Source organism: Scyliorhinus torazame, chromosome 9 (assembly GCF_047496885.1).
Source record: "Scyliorhinus torazame isolate Kashiwa2021f chromosome 9, sScyTor2.1, whole genome shotgun sequence".
Lineage (NCBI taxonomy): Eukaryota > Metazoa > Chordata > Chondrichthyes > Carcharhiniformes > Scyliorhinidae > Scyliorhinus > Scyliorhinus torazame.
The window spans coordinates 40,199,728-40,211,144 of record NC_092715.1 but is presented as its reverse complement, the minus strand read 5'-3'; the positions used below and the strand labels follow the sequence as shown (position 1 = coordinate 40,211,144).

Sequence of the window (11,417 nt, the reverse complement as noted above, 5' to 3'; positions counted from 1 at the left end):
ATTTCACTCCTGTGATGTTTGCACATTCTCCCCTGTCTGCTGGATTTCACCCCCACAACCCAAAGACGTGCAGAGTAGGTGAATTGGCCACACAAAATTGCCCTTAATTCGGGAAAAAAAAGAATTGGGTATTCTAAATTTATTTTTAAAATTTCACTCCTGTGATACACCTTGACATATTCGACCCATATTGAAGACATTTCACAAAAGTAAGATATTGTGGGTATTATTTAATAAAATGAGGACAGAATTTCAGGAACCATCAACACTACAAGGGTTAAAAGAGAAATATTTAATATTTCTCTTTTTTCTCTCCCCCACCCAAACGATGCTGAGTTTACTGAACTTAATTCGGAAACTTCGATATCAGCCAATCTCTAGAAGCAACTTTGTAAAGTTTAAACCTCCCAGAAAGGAACATTTCTGTGCTCCTGTGCAGAAGAGTAGAAAATTGCCTCAGACTGGGTGACGGGCCAAGTACAATTTGGGGAGGAGAAATACATTTGCAACGAATTTGTTGATTTGGTACAGGGACTGGGGTGAGAGGGAATGAGAGGTGGGGAGGAGCAAATTGCAGTTAAATGCTGGCTGAGCAGCCAGTTTGATTTTTACAGAGAGCAGTTTCCTTCACCGTCCGTTTGCAGCCACCGTACGTGACTGTAATGGGAAGTCCCTGAGCAGTAAAAAGGCGTGGGCTTTGCTGTGAACGGGCTTGGCGGTGCGATGGGATTCCCGGGCTCCGTTCCACTGGTCCTGTTGCTCAGCGCCTGTTGCATCCTGGCGGCCGCCCAGCTGCCCCTGGTCATCAATACCTGGCCCTTTAAAGGGGCAACGCAGCGAGGTAAGTGCATTGTGAACAAATGCGGAACGGGTTTGTGTCAACCTGTGGGTGACCTGCATTTGCACAGGGAGAGCTATTGCAAACTCCTGCACTGGCTGCTTCTGTTAGTCTTTAAACTAATTCTGTTCCAGATCTAATTCCAGTGCAGCCAGGGCGTGACTGGCATCTACCCGGCAAAAATGAAAAATGCCCAGGTTTATCATCATTGAATCATAGAATTTACAGTGCAGAAGGAGGCCATTCGGCCCATCGAGTCTGCACCGGCTCTTGGAAAGAGCACTCTACCCAAGGTCAACACCTCCACCCTACCCCCATAACCTAGCAACCCCACCCAACACTAAGGGCAATTCTGGACACTAAGGGCAATTTATCATGGCCAATCCACCTAACCTGCACATCTTTGGACTGTGGGAGGAAACCGGAGCACCCGGAGGAAACCCACGCACACACGGGAAGGATGTGCAGACTCTGCACAGACAGTGACCCAAGCCGGAATCGAACCTGGGACCCTGGAGCTGTGAAGCAATTCTGCTATCCACAATGCTACCGTGCTGCCCTGTGTACAGGTTATGTCCTGTACACAAAAAGCAGGACAAATTAGGGCTGGCACAATGACACAGTGGTCAGCACCACTGCCTCACAGCGCCAGAGCACAGCGCCAGTGACCCGGGTTCGATTCTGGCCTTGGGTGACCTGTCTGCGAGGGGTTTCCACATTCTCCCCGTATCTGCGTGGGTTTCCTCCGGTTTGCAACTAAGAGTCTCCTGTGGGGCCCTGATGCAAATTTGGGTTGTACTGAAGATGACAAGCGCCAAGCTGGCTGAGTTCCGGAAACGTAGGTGCCAGATTTTCATTATCCGAATAGGGACTGAAATGTAGATGGGATCGTGGAGAATTGGCAGCCGGGTCGCAGATCTGAACTTCCCACCTCCATTCCCAGCGGCAACTATTCGAACCAGAATGGCAAAGAAGAAGGATTGTAATCCCGGGACGCCTGTTGTTTAGAGTTGCCGGGAAGGGTATGGGGGGTGAAGGAGGTGAGGGTGGGGATGGGAGGGTAAAGAGGCGAGGGTGGGTATCGGGGGTGAAGGAGGTTAGGATGGTATGGGGCGGATGAAGGAGGCGAGGTAGGTAAGGGGGGTGAAGGAGGAAAAGGTGGGTCTGGGGGTATGAAAAGACGCAGCTGGGTATGGGGGGATGAAGGAGGCCAGGTGGGTATGGAGGGTGATGGTGTTTATGGGGGTATGGGAGTCCATTTGGGAAGTATATGGGTGATGAAGGGGGTACGACGGGATGAGTATGGGTATGGTGCATAAGTGGGTGGCCATAAAACGGATCTGCATTGCTTTCTGCATTGTTTCATGCCCTTAATGTGCTGATCCACATAGACGGGCCTCAAAAGCATGGGCTCACCCACATATATATCTGGGCTGTGCCTGCCTATGGAAATGAATGGCCCGTCTTCAGACTAAGCCCCCCCCTCCGACAAGAAGATAGGGTGGACAGCCTGTAGGTCGGGAAAATGCTTGACTCCGAATACCCGTCTCAGTCATGAAAATTACGTCCAGGTTTACATGCATCCTCACTAGTGGTCCTTAAAGAAACTACGGCAGACTACACACTAGAAATGTAAGTTAAAAAATATTTGAATATAGAGCTAAAGTTGCAGGAATATTTTATGGAATCACTGCTGGTCACTGCACATCCACCTCACAATTAGCAGCTCAACCCACCCGATCACCTCTCTCAATTACGCAGATGCACACTTCCCAAATCACCATTCCTTTCCCCATTCATTTTTTTAAAACTTTGTTCATGGGATGCGGGTGTCACTGGCTGGGCCAGCATTTATATGGCTCTGGAGTCGCATGTATGTACTGGGTAAGGACGGCAGATTTCCTTCCCTAAAGATGGATTTTATGTCAATGGTTTCATTGTCACCATTAGAGTTATATTTCCAGATTTCTTTTATTGAATTCAAATTTTGCCATCTGCCGTGGTGGGATTCGAACCCGGGTCCCCAGAGCAATAGCCTGGGTCTCTCGATTACTAGTCCAGTGACAATACCACTACGCCATTGCCTACCCATGACTCGCCCTGGGGCAGCTTCTGGTGACTCAGCAGCTCAAGGTGCCAAGTTTCTTCCCGCAGTGAGCTGCCTTCCGACACCGAGTAGGTGCCCACAGCTTTGACAAAGAGTCAAGACTCGAAACGTGAGCTCCATTCGCTCTCCATTGATGCTGTCAGACCTGCTGAGATTGTTCAGTGTTTCCTGTTTTCGTTATTAATGAAGTGAATGTTCCTGCAATGTTCAGTAAGGAGTTTGGACTATTTAAGTAAAACAAGTAAAGGAATAAAAACAGAAAGTACTGGATGAACTCAGCAGGTCTGACTGCGTCTGTGGAGAGAGAAATAAGAGTTACCTTATCAGATTTAAATGATCCAAAGCAGTATTGCAAGGGTTTTGTACAGGGCAAGGATCAGAAATATGAGGGGGTGCACTTTATATTTTTCTGAAAAAAATACTCTCGCTATTGACAGTAATCAGACATTTCAGGCTAGATTCTCCACTTCGCAACACCAGAAATGAAAATTGCGATTGGGCAGAGTATCGCGCTTATTGGAAAAGTCAAGATTGGCGCCCGGCGCCATGCTCCGGAGTCCCTCCCTGGCAGCGAAATCGATGTTTGTGCCCCTCATCGGCAATCCATTCAAAACCGTCATTTGCATGGATTTTAATATTGTTAGTGGGTTGGACACGATATGCTCCGCCCCCTGCGGTACTTCGATTTCTTAGGCAGAAGTCACGCGGGCAGTCTCCCTCTGAGAATGTGCCATGTCCCTCTGCACCTCTGACCTGTCCCACTGTGACTGACCAAGGTCTGTCAGCGCTCAGCCAATGCTCTCGATGCCCTCAGCCATGACCTTTTGTGACTGTCATGTGGAGATGCCGGCGTTGGACGGGAGTGAGCACAGTAAGAAGTCTTACAACACCAGGTTAAAGTCCAACAGGTTTGTTTCAAATCACTAGCTTTTGGAGCACTGCTCCTTCCTCAGGTGAATGAAGAGGTATGTTCCAGAAACATATATATAGACAAAGTCAAAGATGCAAGACAATGCTTTGAATGCGAGCATTTGCAGGTAATTAAGTCTTTACAGATCCAGAGATAGGCGGTAACCCCAGGTTAAAGAGGTGTGAATTGTCTCAAGCCAGGCCAGTTTGTAGGATTTTGCAAGCCCAGGCCAGATGGTGGGGGGTGAATGTAATGCGACATGAATCCAAGGTCCCGGTAAACCTGTTGGACTTTAACCTGGTGTTGTAAGACTTCTTACTTTTGTGACTGGACCAAGCTGTGGAGTGCCGCAGCAATGTCCATGTGGACCTGGGACATGTCCATCGGTGACAGGGTCCTCTGTCCTATGGCTCAGCCACCGACTCCACAGATAGCCCCAAGCCTTGGATATCTTGACCCAAGGCTCTGGCTTCTTGGCCCAAGCCTGCCACCCATTCAGTGTTGGACTCGGTACCACGTATTGTCATCAAAATCTCCAGCGCCTGAAGGCAGTTGGATTCTTCCAGCTGCACCTTCAGGCACTGGAAAGCCGCTGACACCCTCTGCTGTATATCCTAGCACGACTCTGAGTCAGCCTCCGGAACAGGGTGGCACGGCAAGGCATGTGGCGCTAGCAAGTGGGCCGGCGCTCTCTTGCAGAACAAGATGTCTGTCACCTTCTCGAAAAACCAGCTACACCTGTACACCTTGGATCGTCGCCGGCCTCCTGCTCTGGGTCCCTCCCTGGCCTGATGGGCGACTGGGTCCTCGGGTGGGGCGGGGCCCTGCACATGGGCCGCTGCCTCGAGGCTTTCTCGACGCTGCTGCCATTGTCTTCTCCAGTGTCTGGCCGCCTGTCCTGCCACCAGCATTGCGAGGGAAGCTTCCACGGGATCCAAGATATCATCTATCTCATGTGATATCTGTAAGGAATTGGAGAGGGTGGGAGACTGACAACTAACGATGGCTCCCAACCCGGGACCCTCCAATCCCACATATCCCTGCCATCCCTTTGGGTGAAATCGGACCCACCCTGCCTAGGCACCCCCAGCCACAGCTGGGGCCCCTGGGCACTGGTCCCCAGACCCGGTACCCCAGACACCCGCTGGTAACGTTACCTGCACCGGGTGCCGGATCCCATCATACTCTGAGGTATCTTCATATTCGCCCTTCACCACCCCCCTCTTCATAACCCCATTCAGCCCCTTTTCAATGGCATGGGCCACTCACGCCCACACCCTTGGTAGTGCCCCTGCCAGCAGGCAGTGCCACCTGGGCAATGCCAGAGTGGCAGCGCCAAGGTGCCGTTTGTGTGGACTGGTACTAAATGCCGCCTGGTCCAGGCCTTGCTGGCGAGGCAATTGATTCCAGGGCCCCAGGAGAATCTGGCGCGTCATATTTAAATGAGCCTCAAAGCAAGGGTGTGATCCAGATCGTGATGTCTCGCAAGGTTTGAATGAAGTTCGCTCGATGTCGCAAGCATCGCGAATATCACGAGATTCTCTCCCGGGATTCAACGGCCTCATTGTGATGCCAAGTTGGACGTGACACGCCCATCTTGCACCCCAATGCACACTTCCTAGATCCTCATAGCTGTGGAACCTCCTAACTGTATCTTCCTTGATTCCTGTCCAATAGTCCCAGAGTTAGGAAACTGATGCTTGGTGTCAATTTATCTGATTCTGATTTAGTTGATCTGTTCTTTGGCAAGTTACATTGATGGTGTTTGCATTATGAGGTTTGAGCTATTACCGTTCTATCTCCATTAATGTCAATCAGGTCATGGGAAACTTAGTTTTGATCTTTGACCATCAAGTGTAGTTCTTGGCTCGATCTGACTGCACCTTCACCCAATTGCTGCTGGATGTAATGCAGCAATTTATTTATTCTTAAGAGGTACAGCTCATATTGTCAAAACTGTAGAAATGTGTCTTCCCTTCTGAAACTGGATCTTAACTGCTTTTCTGATTGTAGAAGTGCAAGTGTGAAAAATATGACATGGGGCGGGATTTTCCCCACCGGTCCCCAGACCCGGTACCCCAGTTCTTTTTTTTGTGGAGGCGGCCCGCCATTGGCTGGCGACAGGGCCCTCCGGTCCCACTGAAGTTAATGGGTTTTCCCATTGATCGCACCCTCGGCCGCCGGGGAGCGCGCAACGAGGGGGCCGACGTTGGCAGCACCAAAAGATTCTGCCGGTGGGAACGGCATGAAAATGTCAGTGTATTCTTCCCAGTTAACCTGTCGAAATGTATATAACGCGTGACCTGCTTTCTATCTTTTTTTTGGATTAAATTGGATTTGTGCTTCTTTTAGCATGGGACACTCTTCAGTCTGGGGGTTCCGCAGTCGATGCCGTGGAGAAAGGTTGCAGTCAGTGTGAGGTTGATCAGTGTGATGGCACTGTGGGGTATGGAGGCAGCCCAGATGAACACGGAGAGACAACGTTGGATGCTATGATTATGAACGGGTAGGTCAGATACTTATTGCCCCAAAGCCTGTCCACCACTACCAGGCACGAGTCAGGAGTGTGATGGAATACTCTCCACTTGCCTGGATGAGTGCAGCTCCAACAACACTCCAGACGCTCAACACCATCCAGGACAAAGCACAACCCGCTTGATTGGCACCCCTTCCACAAGCATTCACGACCTCCACCACCGACTCACAAGTGGCAGCCGTGTGTACCATCTACAAAATGCACTGCGGAAACTCACCTTTGACAGCTCCTTCCAAACCCACGACCTCTGCCATCTAGTAGAACAAGGGCAGTAGTTGCATGAGTATGCCACCACCTGCAAACCCCCCTCCAAGCTACTCACCAATCCTGACTTGGAACTATATCGTCACTGGGCCAAAATCCTAGAACCCACCCCCGCTGCCACAAATCTGCACTGTGAGTGTAACTTAACAACATGGATTACAGCGGTTCCAGAAGGCAGCTCACCACCACCTCCAGGGCAGTTGGGACCGGCAGTAAATGCTGGCCTAACCGTCGAAGCCCATATCCTGTAAATGAATTAAAGGATACACTTGGAGCTTTGCCTATTTACAAATTGTCCCTTAGGATCAAGTAACCAATGAAATATGTTTTGTGATAACACACCAATCTGCCATAAATAGTTTTGGGGAAAGTAAAATCAAGTTTTCATATTCTTTGTTTTGCTCCCCCATGTTTTAATGCAGGTTTTCAATGTAGATACAATTACCAGGCCGTGTGAGGGGGATGTGTTTCCGCGTTTATCCACATACCCAGATTATTTTGGAATGGGTTGTGTCTCCCCTCTCCAAATTCCAGAATACCGTATACTTCATTTTTTGTCTGTGTCAAGGGCTTGTGGCTGCCTCCGCACTGCTTCCAGAGGCAGCGGGCCAGACCCTGTTGCAGGCTGTTGCTCTGGGCCAGACCCTGTTGCAGGCTGATTAAAGGTCCACGTTGGTGCTCTGGGCCAGACCCTGTTGCAGGCTGCTTAAAGGTCCACTTTGGTACTCTGGGATCTTGCCCCAATTGCAATAAAAATTGTAAGGCTCTCTAACCTTCATCCCCTACATCGCTTAACCCCCCCCCCCCACCCACACACACACACACACTGCAAACTCCCTATTATGCATCCATGCCAACTCATGCACCCCTTGGCCTTCACTCATACCTTCACTGCCAACCTATGTGGCTCTACCTACCCCATGACCTGTTGTACACTCCATGCCAACCACATAACCCTTTATAGCTCCTGTACCAACTCATGCTAACCAACGGGTCCCACTCCTCCCCATAGACATTTGTACCCCCTACCTTAACTTAGTGCATCTTCATGCCAACCCTTAAGCCTTTGCCTTACACTTACCATCCAACCTCACCTAGTATCCACCATGGGAAGACCTCAGAAGCCATGCTGAGATGAAATAAAATAAAGTTCCAAGTATCAATTGCAGACTTCACAACATTGAAAAACCCTCATCGATCAATGCCCACTGAATATATTTAAATCCCTTCAAGTATGTAATTCTTTATAAAACAAACATTTCTTTCAAGCACTGCTATAAAAAAAAACATATGAATCCATACATCAAAGATAGCTAATGCCTTTATTAACTCTATGAGCTATAATACTAATAATAATAATCGCTTATTGTCACAAGCAGGCTTCAATGAAGTTACTGTGAAAAGCCCCTAGTCGCCACATTCCGGCGCCTTTTCGGAAGGCCGGTACGAGAATTGAACCCGCGCTGCTGGAATTGTTCTGCATTACAAGCCAGCTGTTTAGCCCAGGCAGAACAATGCCAGCAGCGCGGGATCAATTCCCGTACAAGCCTCCCCGAACAAGCACCGGAATGTGGTGACTAGGGGCTTTTCACAGTTAACTTCATTGAAGCCTACTTGTGACAATAAACAATTATTATTATAGCTCATAGAGGTAATAAAGGGATTAGCTATCTTTGATGTATGGATTCATGTTGTTTTTTTATAGCTGTCAATCAGACTGTGAACTGACACACTCCTCTGTTGTAATAAGTTGTTAAAGCTCCTTTGCAGTGCTAATTCTACAAGGAAATCTCTCAGGCTTATGTCCCACGTATCTATTGAAATTGGAAGTTTTTCAACTGCAGGGTCGTTGTTTACTTTTTTCAAAACTTAAAGAGCAGGGTTTTTAACTAACAGTTTGACAGTGTTAAAGACCAAATTCAATTTTATACACGTGAATGTATGCTCTTAACAATCCTAAAGGGTTACATTACCTCTCCAAAAGGGCAAAAGTGAACATTACCTCTTCAAAGAACTCCGGTAGATTTAGACCTTTTTCCTCAAATGTCTAGACCTCAGGAGTCCTATTTCAGAAACCTGGGTGACCAAAATTGCTGTAGCTTGCCGAAAAAGGTGAGTGCCGTTCTCGAGGGAGGGACTCCAGATATCGGGCTCCTGCACCATTTTGACTAAGGCATGCAGCCCTTCCAATCTGATGGAAATTCTGACCTAGATTTCAATTTGCAACGTAACATTTAATACTTTTAAAGGAAACACGGGGAACGTAAATATTGAATTTAATTGAAAATGTAGGAGAAATGAAAGCTCACAACATATATTTAAAAGATAGATTGGCATCCCTCAGAGTTATATAATTTTTGAAAAATCTCTTTAGTAACACAATCGAACTTGGAGCAGTCGGCGACCTTCGAAGAATTAAAAGTGCGATCAGTGTTGCTCGCGCAGTGATGGAACACAGCAGTCATTCTCTGTTAGTGGGGCAGTCAGGTAATCCCTGTGGCTTTCCTGTTGTTCATTGAAGAAGAAAAAACTTGCATCAATATGATACTGTTTACAATCTCTGAATGTTTCAAAGTGTTTGCAGTGAACGTCATTTTTAAAGTGTCACCACTACTGTAATTGAGGAAACATGTCATGTGACAATGACCAGGCCTAGTTGTTTGTGATTTTGTTAGCAATGGAATAAACATTGGCAAGAGAGCAGGACGAACACCCCTGCTTAAAATAGTGCCATGGGATCTGTTATGTCCACATTTCCTTTAAAATCTCACCTGCACGTAATATTGTAGTGTCCGCTCTGGCGCAGTTGCCAGTGGCACGGTAGCACAGTGATTAGTGCTGTTAGCTTCAGAGCGCCAGGGACCCGGGTCCTATTCCCGGCTTGGGTCACTGTCTGTGCGGAATCTGCACGTTCTCCCCGTGTCTGCGTGGGTTTGATCCAGGTGCGCCTGTTTCCTCCCACAAGTCCCAAAAGACGTGCTGTTAGGTAATTTGGATATTCTAAATTCTCCCTCCATGTACCTGAACAGGCGCCGGAGTGTGGCAACTCGGGGATTTTCACAGTAACTTCATTGCAGTGTAAGCCTACTTGTGACACTAATAAAGATTATTATTATTTATTAAAAGCTTGCACAGGGCCTATGGGGTGGCAATGATTACTTCCCCTGTGGTCCTTGCGGAGTATGAGCACCCCCGCTAGGGGCAGGGGATTTCTATTCATCTTTGCTTATAAGGTCGGCCGAAACAGGAACCCAGTCAGGATCTACCTGGTCATGTATATATCATGTGTAAATAAAACTAACTTTCTTTATTTTACTTGGTGTGGACTCTTCGTGTCCTTAATAAAACCAGCACTTGCACCTCTGAGTCACAAAGTTTCAGATTCAAGTCCAGCTCCAGCATTTGATTGCAAAAATCAATTCTGATGCTGCAGTGGAGTGCTGCACTGTCGGATGTGCTGTATTTTGAGTGAAATGTTAAACTAAGGCCCCGTCTGCCCTCTTGGGTGGATGTAAACAATCCCATGGTGCTAGACTGAAGAAGAGCAGGAGAGACATCCCCAATACCATGCAAACTATTTATCCCTCAATCAACATCACAAGTTGGCTGTTATGTTTCTTATTACAGCATTGACTAGGCTTTAAAGGTACTTTATTGGCTGTAAAGCATTTGGAGATGGCCACTGTTTGTGAAAACCACAAAACAAATGCAAGATGTTACTTGTTTGGAAGTCAGCCCTTCCAATAGAACTGCATTAGTGGCAGCCGATATGTTGTATTCTGGTCTTCAGTGAGCGACTTGAGCCTGCCACCTTCTGACTGGGAGGTGAAAGTGCTACTCACTGAGCCATGACTAAATCCTGTGCAGCAGCTAAGTAAATAATGGGGGGATTCTCCGGTCCTCCAACCACATGTTTCTCAGCTGCATTGATGGTCAATGCTCCTGTATCCTTGGGGAATGGCCAATCTCGAACATCCCAAATCCAGGAAGTCCCAATGCAATCTAGATAATTTGCAGGTCTGAATTGGCTCATGTGGGCCCGTATGATTTCATACCCCTCCCACATCTAATGCTAATACGCAGGGAAATTCACTGGGGACATGGCAGACAGCCAAAGCTCTACCCAGGATTTCCTTGAAGGTAAGAAAATTGCCATGTTTAGAAAGAAGTTACATTTTTTAGAGAAAAATCTTGAGTAAAGGGGGTGGTGGGGATGGTGGTGGTGGTTGGAGTGGGAGGGGAGCAGAAGTTTGACTACATCAAACAAAGAGTAGTCTGCCCAAGGAAAAACTTTTATTTCCAAAGGAATTTTAAAAACCTATGAATTAGAAGAGTCATTGTAACAATAATATTTGCTGAGCATTTAACAATATTTAACAAGGAGATGTGCTGTCAAAGCTTTTTGCCTTGCATTCATCAAGAATAAGAATGCCAAATTTCAAGGGGAAGGGAACAACAATTTTTACTGCTTGAGAAAAGAGTGGTGATTAGTTAACAAGTTAACTCCGATTGGTCGAGGCGGTGCCATAGGGAATATTCCTAGGAACTATTTTCATCCATGCTTTTGTGTATTTTCGTCCATGGTTTTGTGTAATTCAAAAGAATTTTGATCACAACCAATGACACAGCATCTCTTTGGATACTCGCAATAGGCAGAGAGCTGACTCTACTCAGCCAGTCCATGATTGCAAAACTCAGAACACAATGTTGAATGGTAGATGCTGTACATTCATCACAAACAACCAATTTAAGATTCAGTCAA

The 11,417-nt window shown here is 47.3% G+C and overlaps 1 protein-coding gene and 1 long non-coding RNA gene across 2 annotated transcripts in view; one reads left to right on the top strand and one right to left on the bottom strand.

The window, feature by feature from the left end:
• Positions 1 to 634: 634 nt before the first annotated feature.
• LOC140429164 (N(4)-(Beta-N-acetylglucosaminyl)-L-asparaginase-like) overlaps positions 635 to 11,417 on the top strand; it is a 52,807-nt gene continuing 42,024 nt past the window's right edge. The window contains exons 1-3 of the mRNA XM_072515805.1: positions 635 to 841; positions 6,208 to 6,361; positions 9,030 to 9,142. Coding sequence (XP_072371906.1) covers positions 724 to 841; positions 6,208 to 6,361; positions 9,030 to 9,142 — 385 coding nt within the window. The 5' untranslated portion in view covers positions 635 to 723. The remainder of the gene's footprint in view (positions 842 to 6,207; positions 6,362 to 9,029; positions 9,143 to 11,417) is intronic.
• Positions 8,915 to 11,417, bottom strand: part of LOC140429165 (uncharacterized) — a 70,997-nt gene continuing 68,494 nt past the window's right edge. Inside the window, exon 2 of the long non-coding RNA XR_011949003.1 lies at positions 8,915 to 9,160. This is a non-coding gene — a long non-coding RNA (uncharacterized lncRNA). The remainder of the gene's footprint in view (positions 9,161 to 11,417) is intronic.